General features: G+C 37.1%; 2 protein-coding genes across 2 annotated transcripts in view; one reads left to right on the top strand and one right to left on the bottom strand.

Moving 5' to 3' along the window:
- Positions 1–22,003, bottom strand: part of LOC120421624 (uncharacterized) — a 97,357-nt gene that overhangs the window by 30,462 nt on the left and 44,892 nt on the right. Inside the window, exons 2-3 of the mRNA XM_039584852.1 lie at positions 15,447–15,634; positions 14,884–15,370 (exon numbers count right to left, since the gene is read on the bottom strand). Of these exons, the coding sequence (XP_039440786.1) occupies positions 14,884–15,370; positions 15,447–15,634 (675 nt within the window). The remainder of the gene's footprint in view (positions 1–14,883; positions 15,371–15,446; positions 15,635–22,003) is intronic.
- Positions 5,258–9,301, top strand: LOC120421648 (cuticle protein 19-like). Its single transcript, XM_039584881.2, has 3 exons — positions 5,258–6,019; positions 6,076–6,321; positions 7,472–9,301. Exons 1-3 carry the CDS (start codon positions 6,011–6,013, stop codon positions 7,529–7,531), a joined length of 315 nt encoding a protein of 104 aa, XP_039440815.1. The 5' UTR covers positions 5,258–6,010; the 3' UTR covers positions 7,532–9,301.

Below are 22,003 nucleotides of genomic sequence, written 5' to 3'. Positions count from 1 at the left end.
GCTTGTTACGGCGGTAGACTCATAGATCTTAACTCCAGGGAGTCCTTGGATGACCTTGTACATCCCATTACATTCATATAGTAGTCTACCATATCCACTGATGCTATACGCACATGATCCGGGGTCAAAATCCGACGACCTCTTGCTTGTTACGGCGGTAGACTCGTAGATCTTAACTCCAGGGAGTCCTTGGATGACCATGTACATCCCATTACATTCATATAGTAGTCTACCATATCCACTGATGCTATACGCACATGATCCGGGGTCAAAATCCGACGACCTCTTGCTTGTTACGGCGGTAGACTCATAGATCTTAACTCCAGGGAGTCCTTGGATGACCATGGACATCCCATTACATTCATATAGTAGTCTACCATATCCACTGGTGCTATACGCACATGATCCGGGGTCAAAATCCGACGACCTCTTGCTTGTTACGGCGGTAGACTCGTAGATCTTAACTCCAGGGAGTCCTTGGATGACCATGTACATCCCATTACATTCATATAGTAGTCTACCATATCCACTGATGCTATACGCACATAATCCGGGGTCAAAATCCGACGACCTCTTGCTTGTTACGGCGGTAGACTCATAGATCTTAACTCTAGGGAGTCCTTGGATTACCATGGACATCCCGAAGTACCCATAGACCTTTGAGAAACATAAAATTTTAGTAAACAAATATATTTAAAAAAAATGTTTTTCAAATATTTTAATTTTAAACTTTTAATATTTATTTTTATAATCGTACAAAAAATGCTAGCTGTGGACCCCCCGAACTTGACAACTTTTTTATACATTTGTATTGGTTGTTTCCGTTGTGCTTAAAGGAAATGGCTATGCACCAGGCGCCTCCATATTTTTGTAGATGGCTCATATAGTTGGGAGGAGACGCAAGTTTTTTTTAAATTGTTCGATTTTTTTATGTTAAAAAATTTACCAGCTTCTCGTCAGTCCGCGTGGACATAAAATCAAATTCTGTCGATTGCATCGGATTCGGGGATGCCTTTTCTCTGAGGAACCGATGAGATATCGTCAATCCCTTGACACAAGTTTTGTTTTGTCGAGTAGTGTTATCGATAGATGAACGTTCCCTCCAAGATTTATCCAAATCGGTGAAGGTCGAGTCCAAAAGTGTTCTAAGTTGACCTGGAACGACCCATAAATAACTATTCAACTATTTTCATCCAGTAATGGTTTATTATTCAACAATTTGCAGATTGATATTTTTCTAAGTACGAAGAAAACGGAAAGTGCTAAAAAAATAAGTTTCGAAGCGAATTGCATACAACATTTTTTGCAATTCCAAAAAACACTTAAGAAATATTTTTTAAGTGAAAATTTGGTTTATTTGCTTTAGTTCGGCATTTGGTCTGCTGAAAAAATAAAACAGCTGATAGATAGAAAATAATTCTCATTTACAGGAAAAATGATCATACTTTTGAGTAGATTCACAAAAAAACATTAAATATTAAAAGTAATATAAAAACAAAAAAAGAAAATTTGAAGATAATAATCAAGATCAACATTTTATTCGATATTGATGCATCATATTCCTTAGTTGAAGTAATTCACTCAGTAGTGTTGCTTAATGTTGGAGTAGCTCTCGCCATGGGGATGATGGGCATGACCCACTCGCTGGACATGGGGCTGGAATCCGGTCTTGTGGTCCGAGCTGTAGTCCACCACGCGGTGGGTTCCATCGGCCTCATCCACGGTGTACTGTCCCTTAACGTGGTCACCCTCACGAGACTCCCACTGGCTCTTGTGGTCGTGGGTGTGCGAGTCCTTAACTCCGTACTCGTACTTGTAGCTCGGATGGCTGTTGAAGTCCTCGTAGGCCAGGACGGCGACGGCCAGACAGGCAACCAGGGCGATGATCTGTTGAATTTGATTTGGAGGTTGGAGTTTGTACAATTAAAGATATTTAAGTAACTTACCTTGAACATTTTGAATCGTTAGATTGATTGAAACGATTGGTTGAATCGATACTTGAGAACTGATACTTGTCATAAAAATCATCTAGTTTTTATACTGTTTATTTCTCGACTTCACCAGACATGTTCTGTGAAACTGCATGCATGCAAAATGCATTGCATGGTTTCTAATTGCTTAACTACCCATATGCACTTTTTTGGAGAACCAAAATGCATGCAGCAAACTGTGAAGGTGTCACCTTGTCATACGATTAGTTTATTGACGGCAATAAGTTAATTAATTTTCAATAGAGTTGTTGGCCCAACTACCAATTCCACTGCCATGCACCTGAGAGCATGCACAGGTCCAAGACACGAACAGAGTGGAAAGCAAACTCAGAGTCGGAAAATCGGAAAGCTAACGGTATAAAAAACTGAGAACCATTTTCAACCAACATCAGTCAACTCACGTCATTCTTACAGAACAAACCAATCCCAAAACAAGTGATCCAAAATGTTCAAGGTAAGTTACTCATAACCAAAAATATGTGTAGCCTCTGACCTTCATAACGTTTTCAACAGGTCATCGCCCTGGTTGCCTGTCTGGCCGTCGCCGTCCTGGCCTACGAGGACTTCCACAGCCACCCGAGCTACAAGTACGAGTACGGAGTCAAGGAATCGCACACCCACGACCACAAGAGCCAGTGGGAGTCTCGTGAGGGTGACCACGTTAAGGGACAGTACACCGTGGATGAGGCCGATGGAACCCACCGTGTTGTGGACTACAGCTCGGACCACAAGACCGGATTCCAGCCCCATGTCCAGCGAGTGGGTCATGCCCATCATCCTCATGGCGAGAGCTACTCCAACATTAAGCAACACTACTAAAGTCAGACTAACACAACCTACCGACTGAAATAAAAAAAGGGGATTTTTGAAATCTTACACTGTTTTAGTTTTTATTGTTTGATCGTGCGTCATAGATTGTTTCGTTTTATTCCTGACCCTTTTTTAACATTGGACTTTTTAATTTTTGGATTGAATATTCTTGCAGTTAAAATATTGCTACAATCGTTTCAAAAGAACAATTTAATCTTGATTTATCAATCCGAAACTTAATAATCGTGGAAATATTTGAACACGTCGTTTACACGTTTGTAGCTTCTTTCTTGGAAAAGTATGAATCTTTTAAATCATTGAATTATGTAGTATACTCAATGTTTTTATAATTGTTTTACAAAATTTCGAAATTTAAAGTTAAGGCATTTCAAATATAGAAAAGTAACAAACAAATAAACCCTGATCAATTCAGTCAAAAAGACAACCCTAGCAAAGAAATTTGCCCTATTTAGAGAGTCGCATTGAGCAACAGTCAAACAATTCTATAGGATTTTTTTTAAATATAGCCGGAAGTATTTTTTTGTGTTTTGGCAAATAGCAAAATGTATTGCATTCATTCAACTTTGAAATGATTGCAATAAAATCACCTATTATTTTTTGAAATATTTCTTTATTAGGAAATTTGGGGGTTATTTGGACAAGAGTTTGAACTAACGAGTTTTCACACCCATAAACTACATGAGTAACTAGTTGGAAAAAATAATGATAGCACACCTGTATATCAAAAACCTTATCCATGGATGGGTCATTTATTTGAATTTTATATGAAAAACTAATTTTTAGTTTTAATATTCAAAGGTTAACTCCACAAACTTTCCTGGGGGTAATGTGATCACCCTTATAAACATGTCCAATTTTCCTCGAAAACGGCAATTTTTGGTGATGGATAAGAGAAAATTGCACACAATGTATTAACAGCATGTAAAAAAAGTATTTTTGCAATTCCGTCGTGAAACTATTTACTTTTCCTGTCATTCTTGAACGACGAAATAGCCTACTTTTCTGTACCAAAAATAACAGAATCGAATAGCAACACTTTTCAAAATAAATGCTGAAAAGTTCTACTTTTCAGCACTGAAATGGGTGCTGAAAAGTTGAACTTTTCAGCACTTGTTTCGAAAAGTAACACTTTTCAACATTTTTTTGATTTAAACGATTTATTGACAACATACATGAAAATTTGACATAAAATTTCACTTAGTGTGTGTTTTTTGGAATTGCAAAAAATGTTGTATGGAACTCGTTGCAAAACTTGATTTTTTTAGCATTTATCCAACCGTATCCAACGTATTTATCCAACTCGGTGAACCTCGTTAGATAAATGTACGACTCGTGCTGAAAAAATTCACTTTTTGCAACTTGTTGCATAAACTACTATTTTGCAATTCCGTCGTGAAACTATTTACTTTTCCTGTCATTCTTGGACGACGAAATAGCCTACTTTTCTGTACCAAAAATAACAGAATCGAATAGCAACACATAAAAAAATGCTGAAAAGTAACACTTTTCAGCACTCAAATGGGTGCTGAAAAGTTGAACTTTTCAGCACTTGTTTCGAAAAGTAACACTTTTCAACATTTTTTTGATTCAAACGATTTATTGACAAAATACATGTTAATTTGACAAAAAATTTCACTCAGTGTGTGTTTTTTTAAAATTGCAAAAAATGTTGTATGGAACTCGTTGCAAAACTTGATTTTTTCAGCACTCTTCGTATTTATCCAACTCGGTGAACCTCGTTGGATAAATTTACGACTCGTGCTGAAAAAATTCTCTTTCAGCAACTTGTTGCATAAACTACTATTACACCCCTTGGGCACTATGAACATTTGTAATGAAACATGTAATCAATTTAAAGTTTGACAGAAACCTAGTACTACGTTTTGTTCAGAAACTCATGCCGATCATTTTGCAATAAAAAACTCATGAAAAGATGATTTTCCCAAAAAGTTATTTGTTTTTAATACTATTACTGAAATAAAAAAAAGGTACTAAAAAAGTTTGTATGCCTTTGAAAAATTTACATAAATAAAGTTATTTGTTGACAAATCAACATAAATTCAGTCTCCCAATTCCAAATAGGCATCTTTGACTAATTAAAAAAATAATTTGGATTAAATATAAAGTTCACTAATTACTTAGTATTAAAGTTTATATAACTCTGGAAATTCTATATAAAACTTATCTAAACATAATTTTGCAAACTTTCAGTTTAACTAAATGTCAAAATATTACCATAGAATTGCTAAATAAACATAATGGTGTAAGTATAACACCGTTTTGGGGGTCTTTGTATCGCTAGAATAGATTTTTCGCTGGAATTTCGTTCCAACCCGGAATTACGTCGTCGGAAAATCCGCCGGCATCCGAACCGGTCCACAATTCACAAGCCAACTTATTTGGCATCGGAAAGGGCATACAATTTCCGATCTTATGATACCCATACATCTAGGTTTTCTATAAAACCCACGTTTTTAAATACCTAGGCAAAAACGTTGTTATGGTTTTGTTTGAGCAACCTGCCAAAAATGTATGGACTTTCGTAATTTTTGTTCTCGTGGATCAAACTTACTTTTTGCCCAAGTATTTAAAAACGGCTGTCCAGGTATTTAAAAACAGGCTGTCTTCCTAAAGGTTTTCTGATAATGTCCAGTACAATCTTTCATTTACTAAGCAATCGAACCCAGAAGGGAAACGATCACTATTTATGTTGGTTCGAGCCGAAGTTGGAACTTCCGAAAAACTGCTTGAGAATTTATTGCATAAAAAAATCGATTGACAAAATTCTTCATAAACAAAACGTCAACCAACACACATGCCCCCAACCAGCGCCACTTGGTAACCACCGGACTCTCCGAGAACCATTTGATTGCGGTTTGCCGAAACGGTTCATTGGTCAATGTGTCTGGTGCGCCGCCGCCGCCGTCGAGGTAAGACCGGCAACCAAGGTTTCCGTCATGTGGCCACCCAGACCCAAACCTGGCGGCAGCACATATTCACATGACCGTCGCCATTGCCGTGGAAAATGGAAAACGAGAGTGGAAATCGAACCACGGCGGCACGACAAAACTCGACGACGGCTTCCAAGTTTTCGGAGTATAAAAATTCTGTGACCATTTGAAACCAACATCAGTCTACGAGCAGCTCACACCCCAAACAAACCGAAGAAAATTTACCGGAGATTCAAGATGTTCAAGGTAGGTTTTGATGGAGGTGGTTTTGGTACGAGGGATTGACCTTTGTTTTATAACAGATCATCGCCCTGGTTGCCTGTCTGGCCGTCGCCGTCCTGGCCTACGAGGACTACAACAGCCATCCTAGCTACAAGTACGAGTACGGAGTCAAGGACTCGCACACCCATGACCACAAGAGCCAGTGGGAGTCCCGGGATGGAGACCATGTTAAGGGACAGTACACCGTGGATGAGGCCGATGGAACCCACCGCGTGGTGGACTACAGCTCGGACCACAAGACCGGATTCCAGCCCCATGTGCAGCGAGTGGGTCATGCCTAGGGTTAGTGAAATTTCACGATTTCGCGGACAGCGTGAAATCCGCGAAATTTGGCTTTTTCCGCGAAATCCCGTGAAATTTTATGTTTGTGTGAAACTGTAACGATTTTTCTCAAAATAATTTATCAAACTCAAATAGGAATAAAAACAATCCTAAGAACGACTGTAGAATTAAGCGAAAAAATACCATGGTTTAATCACTAATATAGGAATAGTGATTTTTGACGATTTCGTGGATCAACACAAAAATATTTCATGCCTAAAGACTATTTAAGTAATTTTATTAGTTTTCAATTGAAAAGTTTGATATGAACCATTTGAAGAATTGTTAAGATTTTTCAGGTGTTATTAGAAACTAATTAGTAATATTTTCATTCGCTGTTATACAATTTTTAATGCTATTTTATATGAAAGGTAAAATTAAGAGTATTTTTTGTCTTTGAATTCACCTTCTAAAAACATTTCAGATTTTTTTTCTGAGTCCTGTTTAATTTTAACGATATTTGATTATTTGGGTGAATGATTCCCGTGAAAATAAAAAAAAACTAAACACTTTTTTTGTATGAATAAAAATTTAGATTTCGATACAAATCATATTACTTTTGTCTATTGATTTTACATTTAGTTTATGAAAAGTGTGTTGAAAACCGTTAAAATGGGCTAAAAGTCACAGAGAGTTCAAATTATTTTACTCATTTTGGTTTTACAAGATTGTCAAATCTTGTTTTGATATGAAATTCATTAAAATGTAAAATGATGTAACAGAAGCAAATCAGCGAATTTTTTTTAGCTTTATTAGTCGAATATTAAAAAAGCAGTTCAGTAAATGAGAATACGTATGCCCTACATTTTGTTTCAAAATATATGTATATCTAGCCCATCCATAAACCAGGTGGAAACTTTTTTAAAAAAATAGGAGAATTTTGTGGTGTCACGTTCAAATCTAGTGAAGAATTTTTTTAGTTTATTGAAGAATAATATATAATAAAGCATAAAAAGTAGTTTCCTTGATTTAAAAATATGATTTTCAGAGTTATTTTAACATTTTTCACGTTCCGCGAAATTTGCGTGAAATTGAGTGTTTTGAAATAGAGGTCCCCGTGAAATTTTCAATTTTCGAGCGTGAAAAATCACTAAGCCTAGTCATGCCCATCATCCCCATGGCGAGAGCTACTCCAACATTAAGCAGCATTACTAAAAGTACTTTGTACTAAAACCCCTGTAATAAAGTCTGATTCCTCTCTTCCCGTTTCATCCCAATGTCAACTGCTGTCTTGTTTTTGATTATACTTCCATCCACGTTAAACTCGTCAATCAATTCTTTGCAAGAAATTGTTTTTCAAGTGTCTGTCAAGCAAACGGAAGAATAATTATGGTCAATTAGTTTTTACGAGGCAGGGGACCTCACGCACTCGTGTCGTACTTGACGACACGTAGATACTGAAACAAGTTGTGCGAATTGTTTTCTCTGTAGGATGGAAACAACACAATCAATTTAGTTTCAAATTTCCTAACTGCAATAATTTTGCAACGCGCTATCAGTTTCTTTTTTCAAAACAAATATAAGTGATACACTTTTCTGAAAATAAATTCAGAAAATTTTCCAGAGAACTCACTTTGCCCCTCTTGACTGGCCCTGTCTGGCCACCATGGCGAGAACAATGAGGAAGAGATTATGCTCAATTTCCTCGGCCGGCCCCAACATGTGCCATCCGCCGGCCTTGTGGGTGTCAACCGACGACGAGGCATCACGCCGCGGCGAGAGACCTTCACTGTCACTGTCATCGGTGTGATGTGGTGCGCGGAGAAGTTCTCGCAAATTGTCTTCACCTCCGGACGTGCTATCAGGGGTTGTGATGTGGAATAAGCAAATTGTAGTTATCTATTTTCGTTTTAAACAATTGTTTAATTTTAATTTTGTGAATATTTTATTATGGCAAGGTTTTTCATGGATGTCAAACAAATATTTTTTAAGTGTTCTTCAAAAAATTTAAATATTACTCAATTAAAAGATGCAGTGTCAAATCATATCAACGTGATCGTGCTATTTTGAGGCACGTCGCTTTTTGACGTTCCGAAAAATCGCGTTTTAATGTTTGACCCTGTATGAACAAAAAATAGAGCACGCAACATTTTGCGAAATGACCCGAAGTCTGGTTGAATTTGGTTGCCGGAGTCCAGAGTTATATTTCAATTTGTTTACAGAATGGTTAGGCATGCACGTGTGTCAAACGCGTTCTGACCTGAAATTCCTTAATCCAGTTGTCGCATTTACATCAATTTTCATGGTACGTCAAGATAGCACGATCCGATCAAAACTTTTTCATATGGAGAGTGACAGTTTTTTCAGTTTGTGTTTAATTTCTTAGGATTGAAATCGAATTTTGGGGATCTTTGAAGGTAAAAAGGTGTGACATTGTGAGCCACACAAAATGGCTTTCTCAACTAAATTTGGCCCACAATGCACGTGCGACACGCAAACACAACAACGACGTTATTTCAATTGTTTCACTTTTTAATACCTATTTTTCACATGTTTATCACATGTTTATCAATAAATTGCAGCCTGTAGCCTGTAGAAGGTAAATGAGCAATTCTCTACCAAAACCAAAAAATTTATTTGTATTTTTTGATTAGGCTCAAACTTTGTGGGGGCTTTCCCTATGAACAAAGAAACTGTTTTGTGTCATTGGATAACCCATACTAGTCTCCATACAATTTTGCCAGCAGTCCATTCAAAAATGGTATGTTAATATTGTAACTGTTGAGTGAATTTTCTGATCAATTTGGTGACTTCGGCAAAGTTAGATGGGCACTTCTCTGCCACACAGCAGTTGCCCCGACCCCTCTTCGATTTGCGTGAAACTTTGTCCTAAGGGGTAACTTTTGTCCCTGATCACGAATCCGAGGTCCGTTTTTTGATATCTCGTGACGGAGGGGCGGTACGACCACTTCCATTTTTGAACATGCGAAAAAAGAGGTGTTTTTCAATAATTTGCAGCCTGAAACGGTGATGAGATAGAAATTTGGTATCAAAGGGACTTTTATGTAAAATTAGACGCCGGATTTGATGGCGTAATCAGAATTCCGAAAAAACGTATTTTTCATCGAAAAAACACTTAAAAAAGTTTTAAAAATTCTCCCATTTTCCGTAAAAAATTTCATTTTTCTGTAAAAAATTTTGGAACATCTCATTTTATGGGAAGTTTAATGTTCTTTTCGAATCTACATTGACCCAGAAGGATCATTTTTCATTTAGAACAAAATTTTTCGTTTTAAAATTTCATGTTTTTTCTAACTTTGCAGGGTTATTTTTTAGAGTGTAACAATGTTCTACAAAGTTGTAGAGCAGACAATGACAAAAATTTTGAGATAAAGACATAAGGGGGTTGCTTGTAAACATCACGAGTTATCACGATTTCAAGAAAAAAAGTTTTGAAAAAGTTGGTCGTCATGGATCATGGCCGTTCATGGCCACTCGCGACAGACGCGGACAACGAAACAAAAAGAAACGCAAAATAGTAGTTTATGCAACAAGATGCAAAAAGAGGATTTTTTCAACACGAGTCGTACATTTATCCAACGAGGTTCACCGAGTTGGATAAATACGAAGAGTGCTGAAAAAATCAAGTTTTGCAACGAGTTCCATACAACATTTTTTGCGATTCCAAAAAACACACACTGAGTGAAATTTTAAGTAAAATTTTCATGTATTTTGTCAATAAATCGTTTAAATCAAAAAAAAAATTGAAAAGTGTTACTTTTCGAAACAAGTGCTGAAAAGTTCAACTTTTCAGCACCCATTTGAGTGCTGAAAAGTAGAACTTTTCAGCATTTATTTTGATAAGTGTTGCTATTCGATTCTGTTATTTTTGGTACAGAAAAGTAGGCTATTTCGTCGTTCAAGAATGACAGGAAAAGTGGGTAGTTTCACGACGGAATTGCAAAAAGTAACTTTTTCAAAACTTTTTTTTCGTAAAATCGCGATAACTCGTATGTTTATAAGCAAACCATTTATGTCTATATATTTAAATTTTCATAATTGCCTGCTCTACAACTTTGTAGAACATTGTTACACTCTAAAAAAACAACACTGCAAAGTTAGAAAAAACACGAAATTTTAAAATGAAATTTTTTGTTCTAAATGAAAAAATTACCCTTTTGGGTCAATGTAGATTCGAAAAGTAAATTAAATTTCCCATAAACTGACATGTTTCAAAAATTTTTAAACCTCAGATTCGTGATCAGGGACAAAAGTTACCCCTTAGGACAAAGTTTCACGCAAATCGAAGAGGGGTCGGGGCAAGTTTTCCAGATTTCGTGTGAGTTGGTAGAGAATTACCCAGATATTGTTAAGGACTGTTGAATTACGTATTCTTTTATTTTCGTGATTTTTAAATGCGTTTGACTTTTCCGATTTCGTGTGTGAGTTGGCAGAGAATCATCCAAATGAGCAATTCTCTACCAAAACCGGAAATGGATTTTATTTGTATTTTTTTGATTTGGCTCAAACTTTGTGGGGGTCTTTCCTATGACCAAATAAGCTATTTTGCATCATTGGTTCACCCATACAAGTCTCCATACAATTTTGACTGCTGTCCCTACAAAAATGGTGTGTGAATATTCAAACAGCTGTAACTTTTGAGTGAATTTTCTGATCAATTTGGTGTCTTCGGCAAAGTTGTAGGTATTGTATATTTTCAATGTTAAAACATGAAAAATTCGTGATATTTTTCGATCATTTCGAAAAAAATACTTTGAAATTTTTTAAATCAGGTCTAACATTTTAAAAGGGCAAAACATTGAATATTACGCCCATTTAAAATGTTAGTCTTGATTTAAAAAATGCCAAATATTTTTTTTCGAAGAGATCGAAAAATTTCACGAATGTTTCATCTTTTAACATTGAAAATCGGACCATTAGTTGCTGAGATATCGACATTAGAAAATGGTGGGTTGTTTTGGTGAGACTAAGAAAACTTCAATTTCCGTGTTTCTTTTTCTTAAAGCGGCTTTATCTCAGCAACCAGAGGTCCAATCTTCAATGTCTCTTAGACAATTTTATAGCAAATTTTATGAACTTTTCAAAAAAAAAAAAATTAGAAACGGTCACTCATGGTCACTATTTTTAAAAATTGAAAACTGCAAATATTTCGCTAAAATCAAACTTTCGGTGGCTATACCTTGAAAACGGAGCCCTTTATCAAAAAATATGTAAAGTAATTTTCGATTGCAAATTCAATTTTGCATTAAAAAATAACGTCAAATTTGTTTTAGCATAAAATTTCGATTTTTTCCAAAAATCATAATTTTTTAAAAAAATCATAACTCGGCGGCAAATTTTTTACCCATGTTTTTCTATGGCTCAAAAGTTACGGTTTTTTGTCTCCTTAAACATATCAAAAAATTTCGAAAATCAAAAAATACTTATTTTGGGAAATTGAGTTTTAGTGAAATAAAAGTTGATAAAAAAATTTGCAATTTTTTTCCGTGTCCCGTCAGTGGGGGTGACTATGGGTCAAAAAACAATACACCTCTCGTAATCACTTAATAACAAAAACAATTTAAATAACATCGAAAATCTTCCAACGTAGATTTGTTCTTAGATAGTTTACTAAAATTTTCCCAAAATATGGTGGATTTTGATGAACACTACCTTAAATGCCAATAGTTTGAAAATTGACCCAATCTCACCCCTTAGAGGTGGTGACATTGGGTCAAATAAAACAAAAATGATGCTCAAATACAACGATATGGTAAAAACAAGTCATCCAACAGTGTTTCTTGTTCGAGGGAATCGTATTGACATACTACAATGTTTGAAGTGGAGATTTTCAAACATTTGGGTAGTTTTTGAGCAACCCCAACAAAAATTTTAGAAAAATGATTTTTCAAGAGGTCATTTTTGGCCAAAAACGTACCTCAACTTTAGACAGCTGTCAAAATAACAGGATTTGCTCTAGGAACGAGATTTTTTCAGCGAAGCCATCTTAAGATGTCCCCTACACAACCCTTTTAACAGAATTCAGTTTAATTGAGAAGAATCTGAGAAATGGTGAAATCCGTAAAAAATCACTTTGACCCAATCTCACCCCCCAGACCCAATGTCACCCCCACTGACGATACCTATTTTTTTCTAAATAGTCCTCAACAATATCTACAACTTTGCCGAAGACACCAAATTGATCAGAAAATTCACTCAAAAGTTACAGCTATTTGAATATTTACATACCATATTTGTATGGACAGCAGCCAAAATTGTATGGAGTCTTGTATGGGTGAACCAATGATGCAAAATAGCTTATTTGGTCATAGAGAAAGCCCCCACAAAGTTTGAGCCAAATAAAAAAAATAAAAATGGTCGAAATCAGCCGATTTTGTAGAAAGTTGCTCAAATACGTTATTTTTCAAAAATCAAATTTTCATCTGAATAAGATTAAATTTCACGATGCTTTTTTAACTCATGTTTGCAACACTGTGATCGGATACAAATTACATAATTAAAAGTCTATAGTCTTTGATTTGCCTGGGGGTAGGCAGGTAGAATAGGAAAAAAAAATGAACAGAACACGGCAAGAGATTAACGACTTACGATTAGTTGGGGTAGATAACACTTCGAGATCGAGCATTTTTGTTGATACGGTGAACTTATTTATGTTTTGACAATGGACTTTGATTTGTTTAGATTTATATAGTTCTACAAGAGCAAAATAAAATTTCAAAAATATTTGGTTTATGAAACACGATTTAATGCCATTTCCTCAAAAAAATATTGTAGAAACTTAATATTTAATCTGAAAAAAATAAAAGGTTTGAGGAATTGAAGCAGATAATCGTTGTTGGACCAGCTCGTTCGTTTATTTTTTATGAGTTCGATGCAAAAGCCATGAGTAGAAACGGCGTAAAATAAACATAATTGCCTGTGGCATTTTTTTTTAGCTTTGTGAGATTGTGTTGATCGAGGGAGGAAACCCCATAAATTGCTGATAATTGCAACGATTTTACACCCTAGCGCGTTGCATGAATTAGTGGAAAAGGAATAAATTCTGCCCTCGAGGAGGTGTTGTCATTTTTTTTGAATTTGAAATTGAAAAGAAAAATTATAAGTTTGGTGGATTGTTATATTTTGCATAAATTAATTATGAAATTTTGAAGAGTTAGCCTTGATCGTGTTTTAACTAACTGCCCCTATACAGTAAGTCGAATACGTATATTGCATTTGCTGTCATATTTTCATTTATGTTTCAACGCTATTCGTTACAACTTTAAAGCATAATGATTATGTTTAAAGCAAAAATGTTTTAAATAAGCCTAAAATAAGAAAAAAGTAGAAAAATATGAAAAATGCAATACAAACAAAAGATTTATAAATACAAAAATTTATTAATTACAAGAAATAACATTAATCAACAGAAGTTAAATTTTCAAAGAAACAAAATTTACACAAAAAAATACAACAAAAAAAAATGAGCGGTTGAGGGTTTACGACGTTACAAAACAAACAATTGTTCGGATGCTGGAAGTGAATGTCTCTGAAGTCTGCAGAAAAGGAAACAACAGATTACTTTCATTTCACCTGCGATCATATTTGGTGCTGCAACATAATCGCACACGTGTAGGGTTGGGTGGCTCGTGCTACCGTGAGGTTCGACATAGGGGCCATTTCCATCATTGGATAAAGTAGTAAGTTGTAAGTAGGGGATAGTAGTTTGTAAGATCAAAGTGATGTTTTTTTTAATATTATTTAGATTTGATACCGGCAAAATCAATTGCATTTTAAAATGGTGTATTTTACATTTAATATTCATTTTAAAACATTAGAAATAAAATTATTGAACTATAAATCTAACATCATACCAAATAACGATATGTGAATCGATAAAATTGAGATTGTTTTTAAAATACTCAAAATAAGCCTGTTCCCCCTATACAGATGGTCTCAAATTTGCTCCGTTCTCGCATATAACCGCTTTTTAAAAATAGACTCTCTTCTGGTACAGCAGCCAATAATGCCGGGTGGAGAAAAGAGCAAAGAAAAGTAAAAGCCCAGCCAGCATTTCTATGATATAACCCCTTCTGTATGTTCAAACTCTCCATAACGCGCACACATTTTTGCATAATAAGGGAACCTGCGAGAGACCTTTTGCTCTTTTGTAGCAGCAGATTTTCTGCATAGCCTTAAACTCGGACGGAATTGATTACGGGTACGAACCTAGACGAAGGGGGTTAGTTTTCAAGCATTATTAAGTCGAGTCTCGAGTGCAGAGAGCGGAAGGCGACGACGAACCTGGTAATCAGCAAACGGTACAAATTTGCATAAAACCTGTCTTCTAGTACTTGGTAGGGCAATTCTCTGGGAGATGCTGTTAACTTAGTAGTAGTTCAATCTGGTTTCAAAATTTATACCAGACTTAAATACAAACATGAAACAACTACTAACTTCGCAGAGAAACGCCACCGTCACTGATAGCTATCCCTCCCACCCGCTAGTTACGAAATTTCCATCAAGTTTGGTATTTTTAGTCAAAATGCAGTGGCTCGTTTACTTACCACGTAGTACGGCACATATTTCACCTTTTCGTACGCCTTGTACTTCTTCAGCTTGGCGTTGTACCTTCCGTTGGGTTTCTCCGGGTACCGCTCGTACTCCTTGCCCAGCTGGGCATCGTTCGTCTTAAGGTAAGCGCTCTTGCCCGGTGCCGGTGCTCCTCCTCCCAGTCCGTTCTGGACGACCGGCACCACGGCGTAGTACTTCAGGCCCTGGTTGGGCACGTACTGGACGGCTAAGCTAGGAACTAATTGCTGCTGCTGCTGCTGCTGGTTCTGACTGAGGTTGTTCTGGTTTTGAACGGGTCGTTCGATGATGCGTCCAGTGTTGGGTGCCTGCGTTGGAGTCTGGTTGACGGATGGAGTCACTGGCGCCGGAGTCGTTGGGCTTGGCTGGGACGGAGCTGCGGTGGAGTACACCTGTTGGTTCTGCTTGCGTTGCGCAGTGATGTCGTTGTATTTGGGCCGGGATGGTGGGGGCAGGATGTAGCTGGATTAATTAAAGACGGACACGATTGGTACTCAAGCGGGGGAAAAAAATACAATATTCGAGCTGAAAAACTTACACGTAGGGATTGGGGTTGGGCACGTCGTCCCGTTGGTCCTCCCACACCGGTGCCGGATCCCGGAAGGGTGGCTGGGGCACCGGGGCGGGCGTTGACGTGGGGGGCACGATCGGACCGGTGTTCGTGTTCCAGTACACGCGGATCCCGCTGGCAAATGGCACTGTGATGGCTAGCAGTCCTATCAGCCCCTGGAAGATAGGAAAAGAATGTTGAGAAATAATGTGAAAATGACAATGGCATTTGATAACATATCGGAAAATAAAAAAAAAATAAAAATAGTGTTTTTTTGCAAATCAAGTTTTAGTGACAAAAAGTGAAATTAAAAAGCACCCAATTTTTTTTCCCTGTATAACTTTTTTTCATTGTAGTCCATATCCATACCTACAACTTTGCCGAAGAAACCAAATCGATCAAAAAATTCCTCCAAAAAATACAGATTTTTGAATTTTCATAAATCATTTTTGCATGGACAGCTGCCAAATTTGTATGGAAAATAATATGGACTAATGATGCAAATTTGTTTCTTTGGGTATACCGAAGGCACCAAAAAAGATTGAGCCGGATTAAAAAATACAAAGAAAATCGAATGTCCGAAATCTCAGAAAATTGCTCAAATCTAGGGGAAATATACCCATTTTAAGCCTAATAAGCGTTCGTGTTTGAATGATGCTGCATAATCTGGAGTGTTCCTTGAAATTTACTAAAACCAAGTACACCAACAAGTAGAGCAACTTTTGCCTTTCTTACTAAAGAAAGGTATAGGTTTTACTTTATGGCTGGACATCATTTTCATGTGACGATTCAGCATTAATTTTAATCGGAAAAATCGCTAAAAAATCACACTGCATCGATTTTCGACGCTTCGTCGCCAAGTTGTCAAGTTGAGCTTCGAATACTGGCGCTAGAATGCTGGCGCATATATTTTGTGGCTCGAGATAAACTCGTTTGTAGTAGCTCATCTACATACCGGTGTTTTCTACAACATGTAAGATATCGTAGTGTTCGGTTTCTTTTGCCCTGTCCGTTTTTGCATAACTGTCCAATGTTTATGCAAAAACTTTTGTGACATAGGACATTCAACCGGCTACAAACAATTTGTTTCCCGTGTGCTCCTAAAATCGCCTTCAATCCTTTCAGGCCAGAATTTTTCTGAACTGTGTTATTCTAAAATTTTGGTATCAGTAGTTAAATTTTTACATGACTAAACAGAAACAGGCAAAAAAAGTTACATTTCATTATTGGACGTTCTGGGTCCTCCAAAGTGTCCTGTAATACAGATCTTGGAGTCTACCGTCGTAACAACAAGATTCTACCAAGTTTCCGATTATGGTTCATATTCAGTGATGTCCCTGGGACCCTTTGGCAACACTCTGAGCTATTTGGATCACTTTTGAGATGTTCTGGGTCCTCCAAAGTGTCCTGGAATACAGATCTTGGAGTCTACCGTCGTATCAACAAGATTCTACCAAGTTTACGATTATGGTTTATATTCAGTGATGTCTCTGGAACCCTTTGGCAACACTATGAGCTATGTGGATCACTTTTGGGATGTTCTGGGTCCTCCAAAGTGTCCTGGAATACAGATCTTGGAGTCAACCGCCGTAACAACAAGATTCTACCAAGTTTACGATTATGGTTCATATTCAGTGAGGGTCCCATCGACATCCCTGAATATCAACCATACTCATAAACTTTATAGAATCGTGTTGTTACGGCGGTAGACTCCAAGATCTGTATTCCAGCACACTTTGGAGGACCCAGAACATCTCAAAAGTGATCCACATAGCTCATAGTGTTGCCAAAGGGTCCCATGGACATCACTGAATATCAACCATACTCGTAAACTTTATAGAATCGTGTTGTTACGGCGGTAGACTCCAAGATCTGTATTCCAGCACACTTTGGAGGACCCAGAATATCTCAAAAGGGATCCACATAGCTCATAGTGTTGCCAAAGGGTCCCATGGACATCACTGAATATCAACCATACTCGTAAACTTTATAGAATCTTGTTGTTACGGCGGTAGACTCCAAGATCTGTATTCCAGCACACTTTGGAGGACCCAGAATATCTCAAAAGTGATCCACATAGCTCATAGTGTTGCCAAAGGGTCCCATGGACATCACTGAATATAAACCATAATCGTAAACTTGGTAGAATCTTGTTGATACGACGGTAGACTCCAAGATCTGTATTCCAGGACACTTTGGAGGACCCAGAACATCTCAAAAGTGATCCAAATAGCTCAGAGTGTTGCCAAAGGGTCCCAGGGACATCACTGAATATGAACCATAATCGGAAACTTGGTAGAATCTTGTTGTTACGGCGGTAGACTCCAAGATCTGTATTCCAGGACACTTTGGAGGACCCAGAACATCTCAAAAGTGATCCAAATAGCTCATAGTGTTGCCAAAGGGTCCCAGGGTCATCACTGAATATGAACAATAATCGGAAACTTGATAGAATCGTGTTGTTACGGTTGTAGACTCCAAGATCTGTATTCCAGGACACTTTGGAGGACCTAGATCATCCCAAAGGAGATCCAAAGGGATCGAAGTGGTGCCAAATGTTCGCAAGGTTGTGGCTGGTTATAACTTAACTTCATTTGCCTGGAAAAATCGTTGTTAGCTTGATTTTTATTCAAAAATTTCGGAAGATTCCAAATTTCATGTTTTCAGGATGTTCTAGGTCGTCCAAAAGGCCATTAACAACCACTCAAACATTTTTCCTTAATAGAAAAACTCATAAATTACAACTTTGCTGAACAATGCTGTATGTTTTGAGTACTGTGTGATTTTATACAACCGAATTTCGTTATGGGACATATATTACCCATCAGGCCTGAAAGGGTTAAGAAGGCTTCATTTTGTCGCGATTTCGTAAGTATATTTAATAGAGTTCATTGGATTCCAATAGGAGCTTTCTAAGCTTTTCATCGTTTATATCGTTTTCAAAGTTTTCAATGCTCGCGACGCCAATGGCTATCTACCTAAGGTATCGCGATTGAGTGTGTAGTGGTGCGGTTGTAAAAGTAGTTATTTCTGACTCTCTCACATTCGTAGATGCTGAATGGCAAGCTTCCCTGCACTGTGCGGCACACGCGGTTCACTTTTACCTCAGTTTTGCTTTGCGCCTGCTTTGTTCGGTTTATGGGCTAAAATTAAACCCCAAAACCGCGGTGTGCGTCGTCACTGGCGCATGGGAAGCTTACTATGCTCGCGTTTATCATAAACACTTGTTTGATAATAATTTGTACGATTAAAAATATTCTTTTGGTGAAAATTGCTTTTTCAATTTCTTTTGGAAAACACATCATTGATAATACCTTGCTTTCACCATAAGATTTTTTGTATCATGTCACTTTCTTTTGTGCTGACGTTATAAATAAACAAAGTCGATGTTATGAATTGAAAGAAGTTATATTCTTTAGTAAGAAAGGCTCTATCTCACCCCTGCTGGGATGAAATCGGATTTTGTGATGATCTCTGTTTATTCTCATTTTTACTAAAAGTTATTCAATTCCTTTTACAAGCATTAAAAAAATATTTCCCAAATGTATTCTTATCAATCGAGAATGCACTGGGCCACGCCCATTTTTCTATTTTCAGCTTAGTTTATTTTTATACTGGGTCTGCTTAGTGCTGCCAAAATTGATAAAATTTTAAGCGAACACTCACGAAAAGTAGCATTTATAGAGAAAGGCTACTTATAGGCTCACTCCAACAGGCGCTGCTGGTGGTGTTGGTGGCCACCCTTTGTTCTTTATTTGCCTTCGCTTTTCGCTCGGTTTACTTCAGCCTTCGATTGGAATGGGTCGTTATCATTCAAACGTCAAAAGACTTGCCGCCTTTGTTTTTTTATGGAGCTTGCTAATTATTCACATGATTTGGGCTTTTTTTCAAGTGATTGACTAACTAATGTTCAAAAGAAGATGCTGCTGAAAGTTTGGGGCAGTTTTGTATCGAAAGCGCCGTGAAAAAATAAGCGAAAGTGAAAAGTTGATTTTGGTGATGTTCATTAATCGTTTGTGGATTTCTCGCGTGTGTTTGCCAACAAAATGATGAGAAATGGTCTCGCAAAATAGAAATTATGATCAAAACTGCATTAAATTTGATCTTTTTGGCCAGTAAATGGCATACATTTGCGTACTTACTCGAGGCGGTGCTGTTGCTGGTAAGTTTATAGCCTAAATAGTATTTTTGGAGCTTTAATCGAGCATCAAACTCTCCATATGACGAAGATAGGTGTTTGATTAGAAAGGGTATATTTCCCTACCATCTTTAACTTTCAATTAGACAACTTTTCAAGTCACAAAGTAAACAGCTTCAGTTTAATTGTTAAACCACCATTTACTTTAGTCTACTCTCTTTACCCATATATTTGACACAAAAATTTAAATATATTTGACAGGTAGTCACCTTCCATAAAACCACTTATCCACGGGCACTTCCACACAGTCAGTTAATTTTATCACCCCGGTAAATCAGTTGCACCTGCTGTCACAAGTCGTCAGCCCCAGCCAGTGTGGCACGAAATCGTTTTTCCACCTGATCAATTCAGCCATAAATCTTCCAATAAAAAATGTGTCTTAATTCTGTGCCCCCTTTGCTATGCACTAATTAAATTATTCTTCAAACACAAACGCCACCGGCTTTCTTGGGCGGCTCAAACAAAGCAATAAACTCAAGTTGGGGTAGGCTTGGTAGCTGCTGCCAACTTCAACGGAAAACGCACACGTGGGCTTTTTCCACGGAGCAGGTGGTTGGTTGGGTGGGGTTGACCAACATTTCCCCCCAACTTGACGGGGGCTCATCACAGACTTTTCAAGCCCTTTTGGGTGGGTAAAAAGCGGCAAAGAATTCGCGCAACCCGGCTTTAATAAAAACTGTTCCATAACGTTTTCATTGTTACACGAATTAGACGTATGTTGTTTTTCTTGCAGAGTTTGGTACAAAGGGCTAGTGTGTACAGTTATCCAAGAGTTGGCGCAAACTTGCGGGTGTGTGCTCTAGGGTTTTTTGGGAAAGCCGGTGGTATAAAATTGCAGTTTATGCGGCAGGGCTTTATCAGTCGGCGACGGCGATTTGAATCTAGTGCAGGCCCGTGTTCGTTGTGCAGTGAAAGTGCAGTTCTAGCGAAGAAATGTTCAAAGTGAGTTCAAGTGATCAAGAATCAAAAAGGGTGCAAGAATCGGGATCATAACTGAAGATTAATGCAAATAATTCGGTGGGAATGCAATGTTGGTAGTCATCAAGAAAAAAATAAATAAAAGATTCACATAAAAAAGAATGAAAAAATGCTTACCGATTCGATGACTAGAGTGTAACAAAAAATGGCGGGCGTTCGTGGGCTTGTGCCAGTGGGCGTACTGAGTCCATTTTTTTTAGCTTGGCCGATTTTTCTAAAAAATGCCTTGCGCAAAAATCTAGCCTTCACGCCAATGATGTTGAAAGTTAATTAGTGAAAAAAGTATCACAAAAAATGTCATTTTGTTTTTGTGTTTTTACGGGTTAGATCCTGTAACATCCAATTAAGCTTATATTCGGTATTTGATTATTAGTACGCCCATCGAAACAAGCCCCTAACAGCCACTTTTGTTACACATTCAATATCCAATCGATGCCAATAAAACCAGAGTTCTTATTATTGAATAAAAATGGTTAAATAAGATTCGATATCATCACAAATTTTGAGGAACTTTTGACATGTTTTTGTGATGAACCAAAAAAATAAAAATCCTAAGTATTCTTAAAATTTGATTGATTTTAAGCGTTAAAAATCCTTATTTTATTTTTATTTTTTATTGCAACTTTAATTATTGCAGGATGAACGATAAAGCAATTAATTGTACTGGTGCGTTATTTAAGTGTTATCTCAATTAGAGGTGGGCAAACCCGCTCTTTTATTATGAGCCGCTCAATTTCGTTCGCTCATTAAAAAGAGCCGCTCTTTTGAACGGCTCTTTAGCTCTTTTTCAAAGTTTGGATGAAAAGGTTTTTCTTAAGAATCGTGCGCTGCTTATTCAGCCACCTGTGAATAAAATTTGATTTTACGTAATATTCCCATACGATCTGCATATTTTCCGGAATCGGTTCCAAAGTGGCCAAAGCTGTCACTTTTTGGCGTAAGAACCTTCCTTGAACTTATACGAGCCCAACGCAACAAAGAGCACCTTGATCTGACGCTCCGTATTAAACTGATTCTCGTTCGAACAAAACCGTCGATTTTTTTTTTATACATATAGAAGATTTCACATTGGACTTTTAAATTATTTGATAAAAAAATTAAGCTAAACACGAGAAGATGCCCTTGACAACCATAGGTCTTGGCGGTCTCTATGTCAAGATTTCTACTCGAACCTAAACATTCGAGTAATTGAATGGCATCAAAACTTAAATCTAGGATGTTGGAAAAATTGCTTTTATTTTAAAATTGCGTTTATTCCTGCAAGAGTTAAACTATTGCTGATATTTTCTTTGGAGAAAACATTCTGTGAACTCTTTTCTACATTCTGATTTAATCGATAAAGTCTATAAACGCTAATGTCTAATCAGAC

Source organism: Culex pipiens, chromosome 3 (assembly GCF_016801865.2).
Source record: "Culex pipiens pallens isolate TS chromosome 3, TS_CPP_V2, whole genome shotgun sequence".
NCBI lineage: Eukaryota > Metazoa > Arthropoda > Insecta > Diptera > Culicidae > Culex > Culex pipiens.
The sequence above is the reverse complement of the archived record's forward strand: the minus strand, read 5'-3'. Positions and strand labels throughout refer to the sequence as shown.

Bases quoted from the DNA above. Each gene is read 5' to 3' on its own strand.
- LOC120421648 (XM_039584881.2), top strand. The intron at 6,322-7,471 runs GTGGGTCATGCC...AAAATCACTAAG, and splicing joins TCCAGCCCCATGTGCAGCGA to CCTAGTCATGCCCATCATCC.